Source organism: Aphelocoma coerulescens, chromosome 2 (genome assembly GCF_041296385.1).
Source record: "Aphelocoma coerulescens isolate FSJ_1873_10779 chromosome 2, UR_Acoe_1.0, whole genome shotgun sequence".
In the NCBI taxonomy this organism is placed as follows: Eukaryota; Metazoa; Chordata; class Aves; order Passeriformes; family Corvidae; genus Aphelocoma; species Aphelocoma coerulescens.
The window spans coordinates 138,016,139-138,040,488 of NC_091015.1; the positions used below are offsets into that span (position 1 = coordinate 138,016,139).

Here is a 24,350-nt window from a genome sequence, read left to right on the forward strand (position 1 = left end):
GTTCATATTTTTCTTCAGAAGTTCACATATGTGAGCAGAAATTGCAATAAGGATTTGGATTGCTAAATATGGATGAATAGAAATCAATTCCTCTTTTCATTCCTTTTTTTAGGGGAAACTTCCTTCTACTGACCTCTTTAGTTTACTTTGAGAGATAGGGATTTGAAGGGTAAACTGTTCAATTCCTGGAAAAGGAATTGACAGGATGGATGCAGCCAGAAAGTTGTAGTCAGTGTCTCTGTGTCCAGGTGGAGGCTGGTAACGAGTGCTGTCCCTCAGGAGTCTTGTTTTGGGACTGGTGCTCTTTTAATATCTTCATCTATGACACAGTGAGACCGAGCGCACCCTGAGCAAGCTTGCAGATGACATAAAGCTGAGCAGTGCAGTTGATACACCAGAAGGACTGGATGCCATCCAAAGGGACTGGACTACCATGTCTTCTCAAGTATGATGATGGATAGTGACTTAGACACTTCCTCTGCCAGTTCCCTCAGAACCCACAGATGTATCGCATCAGGTCCTATGGACTTGTGCACCTTCAGGTTCCTTAGATGGTCTCAAACTTGAACCTCTTGCAACAGCAAGAGGTTGTGTTGTGTTTGTGCTAAAATTCTTTTACTTTAAATACCTACTTTTTTATCCTTGACACCTTCCCAAAAATTCCATGTACTTCTAAATCATGGTTTTGACCTATTCATATTATTTCTTTTCTATGGCCAAATAAATACATAAATGCGTAAGGGAAAGTGGCAGGGAGGTTGGCATGATGGTGGTAATACCATGCATGGTTTTCATCCCTTTGCCAATTCCTGAAAAGCACTTTAGTGCCACATTTGTAAGCTTAGGACACAAGAGGAAGTTCTCAAATGGAAGGAACAAACCAAAGAGCACCAGTCACTGCATTTAGCAGTTAGTATTTGCATGTAAGCAGTGACTCGAGAAATTTGGCAACAAGAATCGGGCAGGATATTTAATAAGTAATCAGAAAAAATCCACTATTTCATAATCACTATTTAAATTTCTGCTCTGGATCAACCCTTGGTCTTTCCCCAGGGTAGTCCTGGAATTGCTTTATTTCTCTCAAGACTTATGTTGAGAACTGCGGCTTAATTTAAACTGACTGACCTTTAAATTTTGTAGCAGCTAATACTGCATCTGTGTATTTTTTCTTTAATTCACATTGCCCTTTCCTTGCCAAGTGGTTATTAGGAAATAAGTGTTGGCTTTTAACTGTTCCTGAATTTCCAAAAAATATCAGAACACCTTTTTTTCAGTCTCACAGACCAACTGAATCTGCAGTCTCCTGGGTCATCTTTCAGAAGAAGGGATTGTAACTGTGATTACATTCTCTTATCTGCAGTATAATCCTGGGAAATGTTTCCTTTCCCTGTTCCATAAAAGATCTATGGGTTGGGGTTGGTTTCAGTTTTTTAAAGTGTTAGGAGTTAAAGTTGCAATCTCTTACATGAAGAGCTAAAGAGCATATGTGAAAAATCACAATCACAGTATTACAAAGTTTCCTCTCCTGCCTCATTGTCACCATAAATAGATAGGGGATTGGAGAGGGTGTATTCCAGGAAAGCATGGCATGCTTGCTTTGCTCTTAACCTCTTCCCTCACAGTTTCAGTACAGCCATCTTGTTCCAGTCAAATACATAAGGCTAGTGCTGTTTACAGTCAACTGAGCAAACAGTTTTTGAAGCACATCCTACTGCTTTTTCAGGTATTTGTTCTGAACACCAAAATTTGTACAGAGTAGTTTTACAGAAAAATTCTTTAAGCACAGATAAAACAATTTATATTAGTTTACTTTCAACCAGGAAACAACAGGCTGGCTTAACTAAAGCTTTCCTGAAGTATTTAGTCCAAGGTAGATGGCTGGTATGGAAATGTTTACCTAAACTGGGCAGGTTACAAGCAGCTAGGAAATAGGTATTTTAAAACAGGAAATCCCCAGCTTTGCTTCAAATGACTGACTATCTCTGAAAAAAAAATAAAAAGGGAGTAATGGCAGTCAAAAAGTGAACGGCCCAATTCCATAGAAGACAAATATTTTATTACCAAAAGAGTTATATCAAAGTAAGAAACTGCAAAAGAGTTATAAACAACTATAAAAATACTTATATTTATTCAAAATTAAATATGAGTACTTTATTAGTTAAATGCCAATATATTATTCTCTGACAATATTCACACATTTTAAGTCGTTTGTCTAACATCTTAAAACATGTTATATAAAATAATTGTACATGAGAAATCATAATCCAAAGCTGAGGAATTGTAGCTCCTCCTGCAGCTACCTCTGGGTTGACCAAATGTATAAGGATAGTGCTGTTTCCAGTCAACTGAACAAATTTGCATTCAGGCATGTCCTTTTTCTTCTTCTACGGGCCTCACTGTCTTGCCTCTGCTTCAGCCAGCAGAAGCATGCTGCATCTCTTAAAAGTCAGTACCCTTCCTAAGTTTTTTAAAAAGCTAAATTTCTCCCTGTTTTTCCAAACCCAAATCAGTTTGCAGACCCATCAGACCCATGCCAAAAACATTTGTGTCAGGAGAACATACTCAAGATAAGCTGCTGCTTTGGTGAATTGTCACTTTTGGTCCTTGATACCTTTTTCATAGCTATAAAGAAACCAGCTACTTTTTTATACTGTTTTCTTCACCTGCAGATTCCAAGATGTTTTTATAAATTGCAGTCGATGTGTAAGTGGTTGCTTTCATATGACAGTATTATAAAGTTACTTGAAAAATCAGAAAATTCAAAGTAGTTTCCAGAGCCCAAAGGTTGGACACAGATTTCTGCAGAGTTCTTTGTTTCAAATGCTGGTCTTCTATTTCCACTTCTTGGACTTCAGCAGCTTGGTTCAGCCATTTCTGTCATCTCCAGGAACAAGGTACAGTAGCCTTCCATCAGAATTCTGGCATAAAGTGTTCATATAAGCGAGCAAGTTTACTTGAAGAATGCATATAAAATGGTTGATACCAAGTAATGCCACTTTGAAAGAAAAGAGCAGGATTCACCTGGAATCACCTGGAAATTATTTTTTCAAATTTATTCCAGCAGGATCGAAGGCTAGATATATTTTCTTTCAGTTCACAAACTTCTTGGTTACATTTCTTTTTGGACTGTTTACCTGTCTCTGTATCTTCTGTATTAAATACACGTGGGCAAACCTGAAACAGAATAGATTGTATTGTTATCTGAGAACTGCTTATTCTATTCCTATAGCCATCTTTCAAAGCAAACCAGTTACATTACATCTGAATACTGGAGAGACCCTCCCCACGGGACTGTGAGAACGTGGCTTTAACACACAGCAAATAAGGAGACTTGAAACCCAGTGTATCCAACTGAGAACATATACATCCTCTATCATAGTTTAAAATTTATCCTCTGTTGTCTGAAGGACTGAGAAAATAAAGCCAATTAAACTGTGAGCCAAACTTTGACTATATGTGTTGAGACTAGTGGAAAGACCAGTTCCAGGGGCTGGTGCTGTGCCCTAGTGTTCAGCATCTCAGCCAGACAAAACTGTTGTGGTTCTTGTTCATATTCAATGACTGCTCATCATTATTGATCTTTAAATAAAAACAGGAATCCATGAGGTTAGGCAGGAGTTGCAAGGGTGACGCTGACTTCTATAACTTGACTGGGATGCCTTTTAATGTAACGCAAATATTGGATTCACCAGAGGTGACAAAGCAAAATGTAGACACACCAATATTACTTTGAAGATCTGGTCCCAGATTATAAGTCTCTCCACTTCAAGGAGAAAAAGAATGAGTTAAATGAAGCCTTCAATGCATCTGTTTAAGCATTATATTCTTTGGTGCCTATGTGGAGACTTTTTGATGTTGTTTAATATTTTTGTGTTCAATAGGTAACACTGAGCCACACTTAACACTCTTCCTTTGCTACGGTAGTCTGTGGATCACTGTGCTACATTTGAGTGGCACATCAAAAAGAATATTCTGCCAATGACTGAAAATCCAAATATTATCATACTTAATTGTTTTTGTTGAATTTGAGATACTGTGGTTAAAATAAAGACCAGAGAATTTACAGAAAAGAGAGAAACTCACCCTAACTGTTGAAACAAATCAAATTAAACATTGCTCTTAGGGTTAGTGAGAAGTAACAGCTACGATTTTATACTCTGGAGAAGTTTAAGCGCCTTCTTTGCACAAGTCTGGTCTTTGTCTCTCACAAGAATTAACTCAGATATTTCACCAGAGCAGAAATCTTCACCATAGACTTACAGATGATTGTCTTAGTCTTTGTACTGGGCTTAATGTCTACTACAAGACAAATGCTATACAGAGCAAAATTCCTCTGGCATGGAGGAGCATGTGCACAATAGTTTTATCTTTCAGATAGTCTGTGTTGAAGAGCTCCTGTAAAATAAGTCAAATAGTTAAACTGTAGAATGAGTACAACTCACCTTTTCTTTTTTAGGTCTTTCACATTTGCACTGTAGAACCTGTAATGTCCCACATGAGACAAATGCTGCTTTCCATCTAAAGGCTTTGCTGATTCTCGTCTTATTAAAGAATCTGAGCATGTTGCATGCCATGCTCTGTAGTGATTCTATTTCCTGTCAAGAGAGCAAGGAAAATACGTCTTGAAAAGTTTGTGCACCATTAATTCTTTGCAATGTTGGTTTGTCTTTAAAAGAACCCCAGACCCACCATCTATTACTATTGGTTTCTCTTGCTTTCACAGTGCAAATCTTTTTCAATAAAACACATAACTAATCTAACTTATCTGCCATCTCTTCAAGATATTTAAAGCAGCAATTTTTAGTAGTAATAATAGTAGCATAAGGATGTTAGGGAGAAATCACAGCCATAACGAAATCAACTGGTGCAGTTAGGAAAACAAATTATTTTTGCAGCCAGTCCTTTTATCAAGTTATTATAAAATCTGTAGCAACAGCTGACAATTGTGCTTTCTGGCATTTGGGATCTGCCCAAACTACTATTTTAAAGCTTTCAGATCTGAAGTGAAATGCTTAGCTAATATAATTTTCTATAGAGAAATAAAAACAGAGGTTGAGAAATTTTAATGTTTACTTCTATTGCAAAAAATAAAGTGTTGTGTCTTTGTGTCTGTTTTGGATTAAAAATATAGAAGATTCTTCTATATTATTTTCTTCTTCTAAGAAAAAAACACCCACATTTCTTGGATATGGAATTGCTTAATATTTAAATGCTTAAAATATCAATTTACTTAACACGTCATATGATTCCAGATTCAACAAACAAATCGTCCTGAACATTGTGATTTGACTTTCAAAAGGAAATACTACTCTATCACACTATTTTATTCAGGGACTGGACTGTACAGAGAACTCATTTGAGTTTGTATTCTCTAAATTCTGAAAAGCTAAATTTTACCTCAGTATCATTGCAGAAAAACACTTTGATATTTTCTTTTTTTTTATTCTTGCAGCACCTGTCACGATTCTCTGCAGACATATTTACCTGTAAAATATCATACATGTTTAGACATGGAAGTACTGTGCCAGTGCTTGGTCACACTCACAATGAAAAGCTCTTTTGTGATATCCAGAGGGAACCTCCTGTGTGTCAGTGTGTGCCCACTGCCCCTGTCCTGTCACTGGGCACTGCTGGTAAGAGCCTGGCTCTGTACCCTTTGCCCCCTCACTTGAGGAATTTCTACACATTGATGAAATCCCTCTGAGCCTTCTCTTCTCCAGGCTGAACAGTCCCAGCTCTCTGAGCCTTTCCTCATTAGAGAGATGCTCCAGTCCCTTCAGTATCTTCACAGCCCCTTGCTGGAATCTCTCCAGTAGCTCCATATTCCGCTCATACTGGGGAGCCCAGAACTGGACACAAATCTGTTCAATTTAAATCTTCATGTTCTATTGAATTGCTTTGTTCTTTGGAAATTTTGGAACATAGAGCAATGTTTAAATCTTACATTTGAACTGTAACATTGAATACACTGAATACAGTGTTTGTCAATGTTAGTCTCCATAAATACATGTCTCAGCTCTAAACAGATGGTAGCACTCACTTGGCATAGGTAATAACATATGATGGCCTAAGCATCGTCACATGGTGTTTTGCCTGATTGTAGTATTTTATCAATAGTTTATGCTCTCTTGTTTTTTCTTCCACTTTCACACTTGTCATCAAGATGACAATGGAAGCCAACTCAACAGAACCTTTGTTTTCTTCTTCAGCCTGTATCTAGATAATCCAGTTAAGCCAAATGGCTTTTAAAAAGTTAGCTCACTACAGTATTATTTTAGCTCTCTTCACTTAGGCATGTGTATGAACACATTAGACAGTTAATTCTTAAAGTTTTTCTGCAGAAATTGCCTGTGTTTCAGAAGTTCATCCAAGATAAACAGAACTTTGTCCAGAAAGGGTTTTCAAAACCAAGAGTTTGAGGAATCAAATATTCACTGACAAAGAAAAAAAAACACAAACCAACAAAACCAAATTAAAAAACCCAACCACCAATATCTGGAAGCTGATGCACATCTTTTCTTGTACCACAACAGAATGAAATGTTGCTGCAGTCACACAGCACCAAAATTCATAATTATATATACATATATTCACCCTAGAAACTGTATATCTGTTGCTTCATTTGCTTACTGCTACGGGATTTCCCCATCATCACTAGTTTTCTCAGATCGCCTTTAGTATTATGTACAGTAACCATGTCTGAAGGCAGTTTATTGGCTGACTAAACCAACCTAAGGGAAATCCTGACCTCAGAAAAGGCATTAGTGAAAATTAAATTACTTTACAGAGATCTAGTATATAACTCACTAGCCTGCTCTGTAGCAAACCTATAGCTGATCCAACCATCAGGCTGAGGGACTGAAAGCTATTGACTCTGCAATTGCAGGAAAGTGCCTAGTGGGCAGTTTCTATCACCCACACAGAATCCATAATATTTGTTGTTAACTTATAGTGACAATACACTGATTTTACATAGAAGACAAATTTCTCTTAAATGGGGAAAAGTAAAGACAAAAAATGAAGAAACTTGCACAGGAGTTGCTTGTGTATGTCTTCTAGGAAGTAAAAGCTTCAGAGCTCAGTACATTCCCATTAGTTTTCACAAACATTAATTCATGAAGGTTTTATTTATTTATGTATTTATTTTGATAACTCTTCTAGTTTTCATGCAGTCTTCTAAAAAAATCTCTTCGTCTTAAAAAAATCTCTAAAATGCTTACTGCAACTAAAAAAAGAAAAAAATACTTCCAAAATATATCTGGAATAATGGCATTCCTCCATTCCAATCCTTGATGGCAACCTGGGGCACCAACTGCATCAAGCTCTATCCTACAACAAGATAGTGGCAAGGCATTGCCCCATCCACGCTGGGACAGTCCCCCAGCCTCCCTGACCCTGCATCTTGAGCTGGGCTGGGATGCGCCTTGTGGCTCTCCACCACAGGAAGGCAGCAGGATCTGCCTACTAGAGGGTGTTATTCCTTCATATCATTCTCTCTTATAGGTCAGCTATCTTCTAACTGCTCACCCAGAGGGTTTATTTTTGTTCTCTAGGGAATAGTTATCTTTGTCAGAAATAAAACAGCAAACTAAAGGGAATACTTATCTATTCTAATATGGCCATTAATATTCTCCCCAAATGTGATGCCTCATTCAGGATAAAGTAATTTATCTGCAGAGAAGTACCTTTCTCTCATAATCTCAACAAACATAACGTGATCAAAATGTTAAAAGATCTTTCCCTGACCCTAAAGGTATTTTGTTTCCAGATGAGGGTTGATGTGTCTTGGTACAGAAAGGTTGAAAACCACTGTCATAATGCTCTGAAGGATGGGGGTAGTTCATACGTGTCAAGAAATGCAATGACTCCTGATTTTGCCCTTGGAAAAGCACTGTATATTATTTGTATTTAATGCAAATAGATCTTGATTTAAGACTGCAACAGAGTGGTGAATTCTCATTTAGGGACAACCTGTCAGAAAATCCCATTTTTGTGGGAATGCCTCTACTAATACAACTGTGGTAAGTGTTCTCCCATGGAAGTGTTCTTGACAGATGATTTTAATGGCTAGTAATTCATGAGGAAGAGTTGGAAGGTAAATTTTGGGCATGGATTGGTAAACTCTTATGAAACTGTTTTGCAAAGCTGCAGTAAATGTGGCTGATAAAGCCATAATGGAGGAGATTTACACATGAGAATGTTAAGTTCTTCTGCCATCTAGAAAAGATAATTTTTGTTGGCTAAACAAGATATATTAATAGGTACAAAGAAACCTATTAAGATACGAAAAGACTTTTACTGTCATATGAATTTTGTGCCTCTGTGCATTTGTATTCAATGGACAACATAAAACTTCACTCAAGAAGTCTCTAATTAGTAGAACAAATTACAGATTGTGTAATGCTCTCTTCTCTTGATAAAAATATACTAACAGAAGTAGTCATGAAACTACTTTAGAGAGTGCTTTTTAATGAAATATATGATTTATGGTCTGTGGTGCACATGAGAGGTATGCTTGGAAAAACTGTTTGGGGGGTTAATTCTGCCTTGAGCAAAGAGTATTTTGGACCAAACCACTACACTAACCCATCCATGGGGTTGTCTTTGCTCAGGGACCAGGTTGCAATCTGGTGGGTGATGCAAAAGGATGGAGAGACCTGATGCATACCTCAAGGGGACCTTGTTTTAGGGTGAACTACCCATGGCTCTGTACTTGTATCAGTATCAGCATGTATATATGTATATAATTCAGGTGATGCATGTATTTATATGGTTAAAAGGGTTAAGTTTCATGTAACATGTTAGTATGGGAAAAATTCAGAGTGGATAATGTTGGGGTTTTAGGAGCTCTCCTGGTTTGTTTTTTTTTTCTGTTAAAGGAATTTTCCCATACATGTTGCTAGGGGGACACATGGCTGGGTATTTAAGAAAAACAAAAGAGCTGGCTACTCTTTTGTTTCACTTGGGTGTGTGGGCAGTCGGTCTCCAGCATTTGGACCGAGAGGGAAGCTGCTTTCTTCGGCTGCTTTTCCTTCTGCTGGAGAAGCCCCAGGATCCCGAGTCCACCTTCCCTGCCCCACTGGGAGCCAGGCTGTGGCCGCCCGGCCCCGCTGCTGCTTTGAGCCTTCGCTACTCTGTAGCCCCGCTTGCCCTGCCTGCCCAGACCTCCAGGGGGTTCCCCATTTGGATACATCTCATCTGCCACCCGGGATTTGTGCTTGTCCCTGCCGTTCCAGCCTGCTCTTCCCGAGGGTCCGGCCGGACACCGGGATCGGCTGCCCAGGGGTTTGTGAAGCCTTTGTCCCATCCCTTCCCGGGATCCCAGGGCGCCAGTGCCGCGTGCTCCCCGAGCTCGCTCCGGAGCGCCCCCTGCAGCCGCGGGGGAACCATCGCACCTGCCCTGCTCACCGGGAGCCGCCAGCGCCCCTGCCGGCTGTGAGTGGAACTGCACCCGAGGGGAAAGGGCCTGACAGCCGAGAAGGCCGGGACTGGGTTTGGGATTGTTTGCTGTTACTGCCACAGTTATTGTTTGTTTGACTGGTTATACACATATAGATATATAATAGTAAAGAACTGTTATTCCTATTTTCCACATCTTTGCCTAAAAGCCCCCTTGATTTCAAAATTATAATAACTCGGAGGGAAGGGGGTTGCATCTGCTATTCCAAGGAAGGCTTCTGCCTTCCTTGGCAGACACTGGTCTTTCAAACCAAGACATGGCCAAATGGTACATGATGCACAGGCACAAAAAACTGTATCACAGTATTTGTACATGCAAATAGGCAGTATCTACAGATTTCAGAGATTTTAAAGAGACTGAATTGTTCCACCCCCTCAAATAAAACCACCATTCCATCATAACATGAGATTTTACATTGGTCTTTTATCATGTTTTAACATTAAAGCTTTTATTTTTAATTGTTAGCATCTAAAAATAATCAACATTCTTTTGGAAGCCCAAGAGCTATTACCTACCAGCTCATTGATGTCGTGACTTAGTATATTCTCATACTTCACACGGATTTCAGTTGTTTTATTTCCCATTGCACAACTAGATGAATTCACTGGAGACAGAACAAGGAGCAGTGGCAGAACTGGTAAGGTAGATCTGAAAAAGGCTGGATTACAAGAAGAACAGTTAGGCACATATTAATGTCACAGCGTGTGTGCTGTATTAACAAATACATTCTGTAATCTGTGAAAGAGTTTAAAAGGGATCTTTGTACAACCAAATGACTTGTGCCTTGCTTGAGGGAAGGATTCAGGTCCAGATTAAGACACTCTTTGAGTGTCTAAACTTCCTCACACCCAAAGATGATTTAGCCAGCATGGATAAGAGCCTACAACTATTGAGCTGGCCAGATACTTGGTGACTGCTTGGGCTGAATTCACCTCCAGGGTTCACTGCAAGCATTGACTTTTATTGGACCATAACCACATCGAACATGTGTAGAGGAGTGTTTTAATCATGTATGTTTAGACATTCAAGTGTCTTAATCAGCAGACGAATCTCACCTTGATTGTCCTTTTTTCCTTTGATAACTTCTACAAATCCCCATGAACACACAACAAAGGTGTGTTTAAGCACATTTTCAGGCTGACCAAATGTACAAATCCATGCTACTGGCTGTAACATGAGATAAAGCAGCAACACAACCTTCTCTGCCACTACCCCTCACTCTGTTTCTCCCGTTAATGGACCATCTTGCTTTGCTCAGACCCCTGGTGTTCTATCCTTGTATGACATCCAGGAAAATATGAGTTCTGTGGCAGAGAGAAAAGACCGAAACATCGAAAAAGCCTGAAGGGACTGACAGGAGGCTGCAGGTGATTCACCTGGTACTGGGAATGAGGGAGACTAAGCACATAATAATACATTATTAGGAAGCTCATAATTGGACTCTGGCCTATTGCTAGTCTGGCTAGGATGATGCTTAAATTGAAGGTTTTGAAAAAAACCCCAAAGCTAGAAATTTATGTTGGAGGACTAGCAAAGATCCCAGCAGGTTTCTGGAGGAGTATGCACTGTTTCTGCCCATCTCCACTACTGAGTAAGAACAACAACTGCATACAGAGTAACTGTGGGATAGCAGCCAGGAAAGGAAGAAGGGATGTCCTGGCCCCAGCTGCTACTTTCCTTGCTCTCTGGTGAGGGTGGGCTGTTCGGTACAGCCAGTTCAGCACTCAAGAAACGGGCACCTCTGGACTTGGGTATCACTAGTAAATCACAGCCTCAGAGAGACATTTTGAACAATTAAGAAGAAAGCAATGAAACTTGACCGTAACTTTTATTGACCCACCTACTTCTGTGATGCAAAAGCTGTGGTCACACCACAAGCTCACTGCCATTAAAAGAAACACAGTCCATTTACAGCCCATTCCAGCCGAATCCCACCACACACAGCAGAATGAATCTTCAAAGAAGAATGCATGCTTTTCCTGGCTAGTGGATCTTAAATGGATCCCACATGTAGTAATTTAAAAACTCTGTAAGGTGACTCTATTATGATCTTCAAGCTCCCAGTGGACACATCTGACTTCCACAGAGCATTATCTTTGTAAATTCCTACACTAACAATATCTCTGTTGAATGATTTATCAGTTTGAAGGACTAAGATTTAATATTTTAAAAGATGTTTACAAAAAACATTCAAGAACTCAATTATAGGGCAACATTTTTCCAATCTCTCATTCACCTGTCGATTCCAGTGCGAAAGATAAACTGTGATGCTTGTTTGCAAATAGGATGATACAAACAACTTAGATATGCTGCTTCACAAACATGCTTCGAGGGACAAAAACAGCAATCCTCTAAATTAAAGCAACCTTACTGACTCCATCATTTTAAACTTGGTTGTCTGGCAACAGGTGGAGATAAGAGGTGAAACACGCAAAGCCACTTTTATTTTTTCATTTTTACTTTCTCTGTCCCATACAGATAGCAAATCTTTTTTAAATGAGGAAATTACAGAGTAAAAGCAGGTCACGAGTTGCGCATTCAGGAAGTCCCTTGAGCCACTGCAGGATGGTGATCAAATCTTTTTAGACATTCCTAAATGAGTCCTCTGGAAAAAGCATTAGACAAGTGTCATAAAAAATTCTAGGAGATGTAGATTGAAAATTGAAAGGGATTTTCTTAAAGTTTCTTAAACTTCAAAAGAATGGGAGTCTATGGCACTCCATATGACCAGCAATTCAAAAGAAGGAGAGCATGTATTGCTGGTAATAGCACATCTTTCCAGTAAACTCCCAGAAACTCCTAGGTCATATCTGGAAAGCCCCGAAAATTCTCCTAGAAAAGACAGGAAGAGCTAGTATTCCAGTATTTCCAAATACTTTAAAAAAACCTCTTGGCTTTTTTATGTTAAAAAACCCTCCTGTGCATACAGCCCGAGGCGCGTCCTCGGCCGCACCCAGCGGGATCCTTGCAGCAGCCCCGGTGCCCCACAACCCACCCCAATCTCGGCGGGCGTCTCCCTCTGTCCCCGGCCCCGCTCCGCAGCCCACAATTCCCGCGGGGAGCGGATCACTGCCAGTTGTCCCTCTGCCCCGCTGGACCCGTGCGGAGGGGCGGGAGGGCGAGCGCTCCCGCCCGGAGGCGAGGCACCCCCGGCGCTGCGCGGCACCTGCTCCGGGCGCACCCGCGGGGCAGCAGGTGCCCACGGGAGGCAGATGCCCGCGGGAAGGCAGGTGCCGGCGGTGGGCGCAGCGCGGACCGGCGCGGAGCAATGCTTCCCGCAACTCCCCCGCCCCGCTCTGTCCCGCTGCCTCTGCCACTCCCGAGCTGCCCTTCCCGGCATCAGGCGTGATGGGAACCGGTCTGTTTTACTTTCGTTCTACGGGGGAAAGGGAAAAAAAAAGCAAAACTGGGAATTTCCCCGGCCGTCACCAGGAGTTTAAAAGGCACCGGGCAGCCCCGCGCCGGCAGAGCAGGCGAGACGGCGGGGCCGACGGCTGGGAGCCAGCGGACCAGGTGAGGAGCCAGCGCGGCCGGGGGTGCGGAGCAGCGCGGCGGAGCCCAGTCCAGCCCGGGGGCAGGCGAAGCGGGGCGCTTTCTGCAGAGCGGTGCGGTGCGGGGCGCGCTCCTTACCATGGAACATGGTCCGTGGGGAGGCTGTCGGGGAGCTGCGCCGACGGGTCCGCGGTCATGGTGGCGGCGCCGCCTCGCCCATGACGCCCGCAGCCCGCGGAGCGCCGCGCAGGGGCCGAGAGGGGCCGCGGCGGCCGGGCCGGGCTCAGCAGCCCCCCGCCGCCCGCCCGCCCGGGGGGGCCGCGGCGCTGTCCGAGGCGGCGGCGGGACGGCCGGGCTTTGCCTTTCCCATGGGGCTCCGCCGGCCGCGGCTACTTTCACTTTCTGCTCCGCCGCGGCGGTGCTCTCCGCGGGCCGGCGGCGGGCGCGGGCGGCTGCGCGGCCCCCGGGGCAGGCGGCATCCCCGCTCCGCCGCGGCGGGGTCGGCGAGCGCCTCGGGGCGGGCGGAGCGGCACTGGCGGGGCCGGGCCGTGCCGGCGGGGGTTACATAGAGCCCCGGCTACACGCCCAGTGCCGTGTGTGCGGCCGGCGAGGGGATGATGGATCTTGGCACTACTCGTGGAAAGAGCCGCTCATCCGCGGGGAGGATATCCTTTAAGAAAAAAAAAATCACTCCGTGATGTGCAGTCGCTTTTTCGGAGGAGAGCGGCTGGGTTTGAAAGCTGATGGGCTGCCCTTGGATGGGTTTGTGGGAGGAGGCACTGCCAAGAGGGCTCTGTCTCCGGTCAAGGGTTACCCCAGGCTGTTGGCATGGGCTCAGAAGCGCAAGGTGGATGGTTTCAGCAGTTAGTCGTCTACACCCCTCCTCCACCCCACCCCTTCCCCCTCAAAGTTCATCTTGTGGTATCTGAGAGGATTAAGAAAGGATGGTGAATGGCTCAGGAAGGTGTTTTAGCGTGGAAGATAGGCTAAAACCCAAATTCTAAGAGGCAAACCTGTAGCAAGATATGTTTTTCTAGGTGGATTCAAAATTCAAAAATTGTCATGTGCAGTTGAAAAGGCTTGGAATAAAACAGGATATAAAATCTCTTAGTAGTGTCCCCTTCACATCTCCTGCCCAGAATACTTTCTGTTTTCAGTTCTCTATCACTTTTCCTGCTCTACATGAGCACAGAGAGCTGATTCCATAACCCCCTTTTCTTCTCACAAGAGTGCTTTTCTAAGGAAAGAAAGATGTTGAGGTGTGACTATTAGGGAGCAAATATGTGGAATGCTCAGGATAATTTCCTCCCCTTCTCTTGAACTGAAATTGTGCTGCTTCCGTCCCGTGTAAGGAAGTTCTTAGTCCTCTTTATTGTCTGTGAATTACCCTCTGCTTTAGATTGGCTATACATTTCCCATATCTTTTTCTTCGGAAAAGAATTTAATCAATTTTTCTTCAGAAGTATTCTGTCAAGATTCCAGAGGGAGGTGGTTTTCCAACTCTTTAGCTTTGAGCTGCTTGACTTTACTAATGACTGCCCATCACTATGATGGCAAAGAATAGGGATCAATATCAACACAGTTCCACACAAGGAGCGCCTGTCCTTGCTTGTTCCTTTAATGAATGCCAGGCTGGATGTGATGGGTTGTTCAGTTCTTGAATTTGAACAACGATTTTGCCTCATTAATGGCTAAATTATCTAGTTCTTATTGTGTCTTAAGTTGTCTTTTTTGCTTGTTTTCATTTATTTTTTTCTTTTCTGTCTTACGTCAAATACTGCCTGAAAACATCTCTGTGCATTCCAATTTGCTGGCATGTGCAACTCAGAGAATGCTACAGGGCTCTTCTTTTGGGGGGAGATTAGTACCCGGTGTAAGCAAATTTGTGACGGTTTCTAGGGTCTGGTACTTAGAGACTTGCACTTTCAATAGTCAAATATTTTGAAAAAGCTGCACCATGAAGCTCCAGTCACGCAAAATCATATCACCAAGATCAACTTTACTTCTAGGCAAGTAGTTCTTCCAATCTCTTATGATAGTACATGTGTGTTCGGAAAATGAGATAGTTTATGCAGATTGTTAGGGTGCAAAATATAAAGGAAAAACTTCTTTAGCTGCTTTATTTGTGTTAGTTTTCTGGCTGAAACATCAGGAAGACTGATAATTGCTTAATTTTAATTTTTTCTTTAGATAATGTAATTGATGGAAGAAGTCAGCATAGTGGCTTAGCACATTAACGGAAACTTGACTGAGAGGTGATGCTGGAGTCTTTAACAGAAGTTTTGCTCCTTTCTTCAGTAGTGGAAGGATTTTATCTTCTTTCTTTTTTTCTTTTTTTTCTTTTTTTTTTTTTTTAAGATGAAATGCCTGTTAAATGTATGGAAAACCTTCTCTTCAGTCAAAGTGAAATAGATGGTGTGATCTGTACTTTGCCCCATATCATGTGTTTAGATCCCAGTCAATCCCTCCTTTGTGACCTAACCCTGGACCATGGCATAAACTTGTGATAAAGACGTTGTTTGATGTATTTGTATGTAGAGCATGCTTAGTCAAACTTTGTCTGTAACTTTTATGTGCTTTGAAAAACATTTTGAATCACTATATGCATTTTATTTTCAAAGTTTTAATTTAGCAATGCTGTGAGGTTTCTTTCTGAAAAGATTGCCTGCAGAAATATCAAATTCAAGTGTTCAGAGAATACTGTATTTTTTAAAGGAAAAACAAACACCAACCAGTTGAAAAATTAAAAGAAGGAATTTAAGACCAATTATGCAAATATCATCTTAACAATCCATTTTAATCAAGGAATCAAGGAAGGAGTCCTGCACATATAAAAGTTTATCCCAGCTGAGACTGACTTTGTTTAAATGTCTGGTATCAGTTTTCCTGTTTTGTGAAACATGGTTGGTGCTGAGCTGTAGTAGAGACCTCCCCTCTGGAGTGGAATTCAACTGCAGCTTGACAGGGGCTGTGGGTAAAACCTTTGGGGGGAGAATAAAACTGAAATGTTTCTGTAGAATGCCCGAGACATTAGGTATCCCACTTCACTTTCATACCTTGACAGTTTATAGAGCTGACTGTTTTAATAGGAGATATATTAGCTTTATTATGTAGATAATTTGACTAAGTAAGATTCCAAATAAGCAATCTCTGGAAAGATGTAGTCCAGTGCAGGGCATTGCTGCAAATGTGTGCAGTTTTCTCTTTCACACTATTTTTGAAAATAGCTTTTTAAACCATAAAGGAGGGTACTGCAAATTGCATATCTAACAACTGAAAGGCACCAGTAATTTTAGCTGTTCATATATGAACGTATTTCATGTTCAGTAGTTTTCCTGAGGACAGTTTCCCTAAAAAAGTTTAAATTTAGAGATCCAGTTGTCTCCCGACATGGTCAAATTTATTCTTAGAAAAGCAGGCATTACACATTAACCTCCACCAGAATACTAATATTGCTACGTGAGAACTACATGATTGCAAAGCACATAACTTCTTGTTAGGATTCAGTTCTCCAAAGACTAAGTACTTCTGGGATTGTTGCTGTCTTTATCCAGCTGTTGCTTGTCAGCTTGAAAAGCTCCTTTGATCATGACTTTAGATTTGACTTTAGGCTGCTTGCAAACTTACAGTACTATTAGCGAATTATTTTATTATTGAATAACATTAGTTAAAAAGTTACCCATTTTTTCTGTCATTTTGGAATGAAATATATGTGCTCCAGTTGTCACCAACTGGTGAAACTCAGGAAAGTCTGACCACTGTTATTATGCTCTTATTTTTAAGAATAAATGTGTCTGACACTTAAATTTTTCTCAACTAACTAGGGGGGATGGGAAGAAGAAGAGACATATTCCCCCCTACTCCTTCCTCCAAATTCATCCGAACCCACAAGAGAATCCCTACTTAACTGGGATTCAGGGTTCTGTTTATTGTGCACCCAAAACTCATTGGTACTCAGGTCTGGGAAGTTCTAATCTGCTGTATTTAGGCAAGATCAAGGGACCTAATTTTATCATTGCACTAGAGCACCCTTTTTTTTTTTGTAATTATTGTTGCTACTTTTTGTGTACAATTCATTTGTCCTGTCACTGAGATGAGCACTGAAAAAAACTACATGAACTGACTGATAAACTGTTTTTAATGCAGAATTATATCTTACGTTAATTCAGATGTAATGTATGAATCTCTATTTCTTTGGTGAGAATTAAAGAAAAAAAGAACAAAAATATTTCTGGAAAACTATTAAGATAAGTTTTGTGGAAGTGTGGGAAGCTCACACGAATGTTTTGTTATCAAGCTGTGAAACAGAAGTGGTAATTACTTTCTCTTCCTGTCGTGCTGTGCAGGAAGATGCCAATAAAGATTTTACCAAGAGCAATATGCCAAACGTGGGTATTTTGAGAAACCACCACTAGGAAGGGGAAGTTCCCCAGGAGCAGCACTACCAGTATTGAGAAGATGGTGGCAATGAGGATCCTCATCCCTGCCTGCCGGGGCACTGCCCCAGAGCCCGCTGCACGAATCCAGCTTTTCCCCGGCTTCCATCAGGCACGAGAATTGTTCCTGGTCTGTGTTTGCTGGTGCCTGGGTGTGCCCGAAACCCAGCTGGGACTGTGCCCCTGGGTCACATCATCTGCTTGTGTCAGCTTGGGAGCGATGAGAGGCTTCAGCAGGACAGTTCTCCTCACTGCATGGAGGTTTTGAGATGGTTCTTGTTTGTTTTCGTGCTTCAGACAAGGCTGAATGTGGGAGAAATGAATATTTCAACCAGGACAAATTATGAAAATCTTGTTCCTGCTTTAGTGAGGCACAGAGGAAAGAAGGATTTGGGTGTTGGTTTCTCTCAGTGCATATTCTTTTACTTTTCCTACTTTAACAAGTGCGTTTTTAGGGAGATGGGGAGGTTTGGTAACAGCAATAATCATTGCAGATATTAATCCATATTGAAATTATGAAAATTTCATTGTGTTTCAGGATTGTGGAATTTCTTTTGGGTTTGGTGTTGTTCTTTCAAGAGTTTCTTTTCCAAAATGATAGTAAAATATTTGTTATTATTTGAGTGAACCTCTGTGTCTTAGCGGTCTTTCTTTTTACAATGTTACTTATACAAGTACAAAAAAGCATTTATTGCACTTTATAGTTTTCTCTCCTTCATTGCCCATTATTCGTTTTGAGAAAATGTGGTTACTGAGTTGATTTCAGGCAAACTGTCACTGAAATAGTACTCAATTTCTTCCATTTTTCTTTCTTTTCCTTTTTTTTTTTTTTTCCTTTTAATATGCTTTATTTTATTTTTTTTTTTTTAAGAGAACTGGAAGTCTTCCTCCTGGTTTTAAAGGCAGCCAGAAAATCGCCCTGAAAAGTGACAGCAACTTAATTGGAGCCCCTGTGCCAGGGAGTAAAATTAAATCTCTACAATTTTTTTAGAACCAGAGGACTACCTGAGGAATGAGTTTTGGGTCTTAAATCTTGGAAATATAATGCAGGATGCTAAAGGCTATTTTATCCTTGCTTTGTATTAATAAATGTCTGTTATAGTTCTGATGAAGGGTTTAGATTTGTTCCTAAATTAATTAAAAGACATTTTTTTCTCCATCTGAAAGAGGTGTGGAGGATTTTGTTAGATTTTTCTCCAGTTTTCCTTGTAAAATCCCTTCTCTGATTAAATGTTTGTTTTAGAAAAAGATATTCGGTGTCCTTCATACATAACATAAAGCTGACTCCTTTCTCACAGTGTGAAAACTTATTTAAATGTGATGAATTCTGTGAACTTCAGGGTTTTTTTATTTTGCTAATCATTCCTTTCCAGCCTTGCTATGGTTTTACTTGATCACCTTTGACTTGATTTGTTTAGTCCAGCAACATGTTTAAATCCACCCACTTAAAAAACCTTATGAGATGTACTCTTTACTATCAAGAAGCTGCATTTATTGCATGTTGGTAAATTATCCTGAAGAGGAAGCCTGTTCTTCAAACTGATTTAATTAAAAAAAAATCAGGACAAATGGTTTAAAATAGAGAACTCTCATTGTAAATGCAGATTTTGTGGGCCTAATCCTGCAAGCCTATGCCTGCTTAGCCCCAGTTTAACATAACTATCTTGCATGCTTATTTGTAAGCAAAAGATTAATTTGCAGATTTGAAAGTTGAATGAAAATAGAGCATTTCCCCTTTGAAGATTTGAGTTATTTCTGACATTTATTTTGCTGCTGTCTGGAGTTGCCCTAAAGTAATTCCAAACACATCTATATCTTTGAAGATTACAAATTATGTTGTAATAGTAGTGTAAACCAGTACAAATGCACCTTTCTTCCTTGTTTGCAGTGAGTGTGTGATCTGTGCATGGTTAGAGTGGGAGGGAGTGGTTAAGAAAGAAGAAAACTTACAATTAAAATATGATGCAGTTTGCCCAATAAGCATCACTTGGAAATCAAGTCGGTGCACGCTGAGACTTGAATTTCTTTTTTTAACAATGTACACTTATATATTACATGAAGATCTAGCCACAGTATTTTGCAAGAGCAATTAGTTGCTTTATTGTATCCATTTTAAAGGGCTGAATTTGAAACAGTGAGTGGATATGTGTGTGCTTGTTCTGTGGTGTTTGAGCCTTTTATTGCCTTTGGTTTATTTTCTCTCCCTCAGAGCAGAGATAACACCAGCTCTAAAAAAATGACCTGAAATTATTCTAACCTACAGAAAATGGATCAAATTATGATGTGAGCTATAAAATGAAAGGGAAGAAATGAGTGCCAGTAGTAGCTCTTTTGTTATTGTTTTAAATCACGTTCAACAATTGTCCCCAAAATATTCAAGTGACACTTTTCAGAACGATGATGAAGAGCCAAAGCTAAACATGACTGTTGAGACTCTCCTTGCCTTGCATCCACAATTACTGCTGTTTAATTAATCAGTCTTTAATAGGCTGTTGTGATTTCAGAAACATATTCTAGAATGTCCCACCTTGCATCAAAGGTTTGGGTGTCTTTCAAGGTATTAAAAAGGCATGTAATTATGAAGAAACAACAGCAATAGGAGATGCAGCTAATAAAGGCTGGTACAGTACTAGTAAAGATTTCCTGACTCAGGAGTTTTTAACCCCTTCCTCTCTAGAAGTATTAAAGAAATATACTACACATCTCTTATTTTTTATCCCTGGTTTATTTGTTGGAATTCTAGGCCATACAGTTTTGGAAGGAAAAATAACTGGCCAGTAATTTGCAAGTCATTCACAGGCAAAGTTCCGTTTTGCCACATGTTTTATTTAATGTGTTTTTATATGGGCACTAAGAAGCTGTGGCATTTTCTCTGTGTGTCACACCCAGCATTATCTGTTATCTTTCCTGACCTAGATGATACAATTTAGTGCCTTTTGTCTGTGTATGGCTAAGACTAGGGCAAGGCTGTGAGCAAGGCAGCTGAAGATGTGTTTAGGTAAGACTGTGTGACCAGGATATTTAAGGAGGTGAACAGGGGTTTCAGCAGGGGGACATGGGTCTCTTTGGGAATGCTAGTCCACTAGTGGCAAATCAGGAGGGCTTTGTAAGGGGTAGAACTGCCCCATCTTCCACAGAGGCAGAGCCTTGCAGATATTATGGCATCATATACGCTGCCTTCGGTTGCTTCTGAAGAATACCTTAGAAAGAGATCCCTGTAGCACAGTGTTGGCATATTTGTGTTATGATCTCTCAAGGGACTTCTGGTACGGCAAATGCATCCTTACTTGGGGTATTCCTGGGAAAAAACCCAGTCTCAAATCCATGGGACATTCTTCTTGCACTTATCCTGCCCCAATTCAGTATTCCTTGTGCCCTGCTCTGTTTATAAGGGTCTTTTTAAATGCAAATATTACCCACTGGTGGTCATAACACCGCTTGTGAACCCAGACAAAAGGCTTCTGCAGTGCCAATTGGTGAATATGCTAGCACCTTTGCTTCCATGGGTTTGGACTGAGGCATTAAGGAGATGTAAGGACAGCTTCCTCTAGCTGCAGATCCTGGGACACAAGCTGAAATTGCCATCCCCTCCATTTCCCTGGCATGTAAATGTCTCCTCACTGGGAATCAGAGCTCACTGTTACTGTTTAGCAAGCAGAAGAATGGGAACTTCCTTGGTTTGTGTGCTTTTAGGAAAAGAGCTCCTATGTGAGTCTAGGAGACAGATGCAAAGAAAGTACTAAATTTTCTGACCCTTGTAAAAGAACAAAACAAATCTCTACTGTTGTATAAACCAAGACACCTTGGCTCGTTAGCATTTGGAGATAGTAAATAGAGAATGGACCCAGAAGAAGTTGCCCTCAGGGTCTCAGTATGGAGGCAGCAAGGCCAGGTCAGCGGGGGCATTGACCACCCTCCTCTAGTGGAAGGTGTCCCTGCCCACAGCAGGGGGGTTGGAACAATATGATCTTTAAGGTCTCCTCCAACCCAAACTATTGTATGAACTCCCTGGTCCCACAGCAGCCAGTGACCATGAACCCCCACTCCTGCTGCCTCACCATAGCTGAATAAAATAGCAGAAACAAGCTGGTGCTATCTGCATGGGTTACAAAATTGTTAAAAAGCCACGTTTGTCTCACAAGAAGTGTTTTAGTTGATACAGTGGAGCATATGCAGCTGTGAAGACTATATTATACAAGAGTTTGCACTGGAACATCAGAAGTATGTTCCCTTGAAACTGGATTGCATAAAGAACAGTATGAGGATACAATGGTGCATGGGCACCCCTGTCATCACCCCCAGTTAGGCTCCATCTCCCAAGACTGGCCATTCTTGGGCTGGGTTCTCAGTGCATTTTGCATGTTGGTATTAGTGTGTGTATATAGCTTACCAAGAGTTGCTTAGTGCATGGCAAGTGCTAGGAATTACCAGCTTTTCCATTTTTCTCCTTGAAAGATTATGTCTCTTGTTACAGTGGGGATACTGTAACACGCCTATATCAAACCAGGAGTCCTGTGGAAAAGAAATATCTATGGACGGATTCTTGCTAGATATTTCAGAGATGTTTATTTCTCCAGCCGCATGGCCGGGGCTCTGCCGAGGAACTGCTGCAATCACGGGACCCGAGGGTCCTTGCCCGCGCAGGAAACACAAAACAACCAATGGGGAACGAGGCTGACCAGGGGCAGGGAAACTCCGTGTGTCTGTGCCCTCAGGGCCCCTCTCCCAGAGCTACATGACGGGGGGAGGAGACCCCGACAGTCTCTTCCTATTCTGTCCTTCCTGTTCACACTGTTTGGAGTTGATGTGTGGCACAAGGCTGTAACAAGTCAAGTCACAAGTGTCTTCTGTTCATCTAGAAGCCCCCTGAGGAAGGATTCTGGAATAAATTTTAACCAGGTGCTGGAAGCTTAAACTGCTGGAAAAGTGCCTCTCCCTGACTCTGTCAAAAGATCTGTTTAGCCATTGCACCACAAAGAAACCCTCCATTGTCAGTAACTTCTGGCTTGGCAAATTACCGAAGAGCCTGTTGAGAAAACTTACATCCTACAGTGACCTTTCAAACTTGTCTGCATCCCAGATGGAGATCTACCCAGGCAGTCCAGAGATTGCTGTGGTCAGAACAAGACAGGGCAGCCCCATTAGGGAGGGGGAACAAGAGGACATTCTTTTGCTCCTTGCCTGGGGAGGTGTTTCCAACACAAGCTTCAGAAAGTGATCAAGACATTTTTCACCAGGCACATCTATAGAAAATTCAATGGCATGCCAGCTTCCCTCCCTTGGATGTCTGGATTCAGTGGGATACCTGCCTCCCAGGTCCTTCTGATGCCAATTGCCAATTAAATCTATTCTATGCCCTTTTCTAGAAGTCTTTCAAAAAGCTTTCAGGTCCAGAAATTTAAAACTTGCTCAGGATTGTCGAGGTTGGAGTTACCACTACTAAGCCCTGGAGCACAGCTTGGATGAGTGGCTTAGGTAGAACCAGGAGTATCTAAAAGCAGGCCAGTGCCAGACCAGATGGTAAGAAACTCATTGATTGTTCCTGTCCAAACAGGGGCACCAAATAAATGGGAAGAGGAGGAGGGGGGAAAGTGAGTATTCTGGAAATGGGTCTCATCTTTCAGCCAGGCAGCTTTCTGCATGATGCTCTGGACGTGAGACAGGCTGTGGTTGTGCTGCATGGGAAACTCTGCATGGCAATCGAACAGAGCCAGCAGCTAAACAAAACCATGAGTCAGGTGAGAGCTGTTCCTGAAACAGGGCAGGCTGGAAGGGGTTTGGCAGCATCCATGAGGGTGCAGTTGCTGCTGCACGGGTTTATGTGCCTCACAGTGATTTCTGGAGCAAGGCTGTAAGCTAAACAGTGTGGAGAAGCTTAAGGTGCAATCAGGAATGCAGGACACTTTAGCCCCAAGAGAATGAAGTTGCTGATATGTTGCCTTGCTTACTAAGGGAGATCTGCCTGTTGGTGCTCTCAACAGTGCTCATGCTTTTTAAAATTAAATTATCTATTTCTTGCAATTTGAAAACACTTTTGGAAGTGAGGACTAGGATTGACATATTTCAGGTTTTGGTTTTCAGTATCTCTGTAATAAGTGCTGAGGAATTAGGAGATTAAAAAAAAATGCACAGTACAAGTGTGGTAAAAGAGAATAAAGCATGTTTCTCTAAGTAAGATGTCTTTAGCTTCTACTATTATCAGGATATCTCAAGTGTCATCATTTACTAGTATCTTCACCAAAAAAGGTTGAAGGTCTTTTTTTCCAAGGCTACTTTGAGGGGAGAAAGTCGACTAGAATAGAGTTTTTAAGCTGGAACACCCCTTCCCCCCAGATAATTTTTGACTTTAGTTATATGTAAATTGTTGATCCAAGAGCTTCTTGGCTGCTGCTTTTTTCTTATTTAAGCAGAATAAAGATATGTCTGTTCCCAGCTTGGCAATACTATTGATAGATTATTTCAGGAAAATTTAAGTAAAAACAGGCTGGTTGACTTCTGAAAGGAGGAGAAGCGCTGAAGAAAAATACTTGCTAGGATGGAACTTGCTCACTCTAGCTGCCCACAAGTGGGAGAAAATTGGCATAGTTCACACAAAACATTTTTAATATTCCAGTTAAAACTTGATACAATCTGTCAGCTGTAGCAAATATTTGTTCTGGCTTTTGCAGGTATCTGTCAGTGTTGGCTGGGTCTGTCTGTATGTGCATTAAAGGGTGCCCTTCCCTTGCTGTTTCCCTTGCTACAGTGGGGTGGGAAAGAAGGACCTGCTTTGGAGCAGCATGAAAATAAGCGGCAAAAGCTTATGGAAAGTGTTTCATTGCTCAACAGAGTTAGGACCAAAATAAAAGGTGTTGCATATAGTGGAAAAATTTTCATGCTGTTTCTTATGTAATTTATTATTTGTTTTGTCCTTTATCAACAAGCAATTTGATTCCCTATCCTGCTTTTCAGTAACCAATGAA

The 24,350-nt window shown here is 41.4% G+C and overlaps 1 protein-coding gene and 1 long non-coding RNA gene across 2 annotated transcripts; one reads left to right on the forward strand and one right to left on the reverse strand.

Moving 5' to 3' along the window:
* Nucleotides 1-2,150: 2,150 nt before the first annotated feature.
* Nucleotides 2,151-13,446, reverse strand: IL7 (interleukin 7). Its single transcript, XM_069004987.1, has 5 exons — nucleotides 13,091-13,446; nucleotides 9,976-10,118; nucleotides 5,398-5,484; nucleotides 4,443-4,595; nucleotides 2,151-3,174 (listed from the first exon to the last, which is right to left on the reverse strand). The coding sequence occupies exons 1-5, from the start codon at nucleotides 13,098-13,100 to the stop codon at nucleotides 3,028-3,030; spliced, it is 540 nt and encodes a 179-aa protein (XP_068861088.1). The 5' UTR covers nucleotides 13,101-13,446; the 3' UTR covers nucleotides 2,151-3,027.
* LOC138105235 (uncharacterized) lies at nucleotides 12,573-18,554 on the forward strand. Its single transcript, XR_011148425.1, has 2 exons — nucleotides 12,573-12,973; nucleotides 15,143-18,554. It is a non-coding gene; the product is annotated as an uncharacterized lncRNA (long non-coding RNA).
* The last annotated feature ends 5,796 nt before the right edge of the window (nucleotides 18,555-24,350 follow it).

Coding starts and splice junctions, on each gene's coding strand:
- IL7 (XM_069004987.1), bottom strand. Junction 5,485..9,975: donor GTCACGACATCAATGAGCTG/GTAGGTAATAGC, acceptor GATATTTTACAG/GTAAATATGTCTGCAGAGAA. Junction 3,175..4,442: donor AAAGACCTAAAAAAGAAAAG/GTGAGTTGTACT, acceptor ATTCTGTTTCAG/GTTTGCCCACGTGTATTTAA.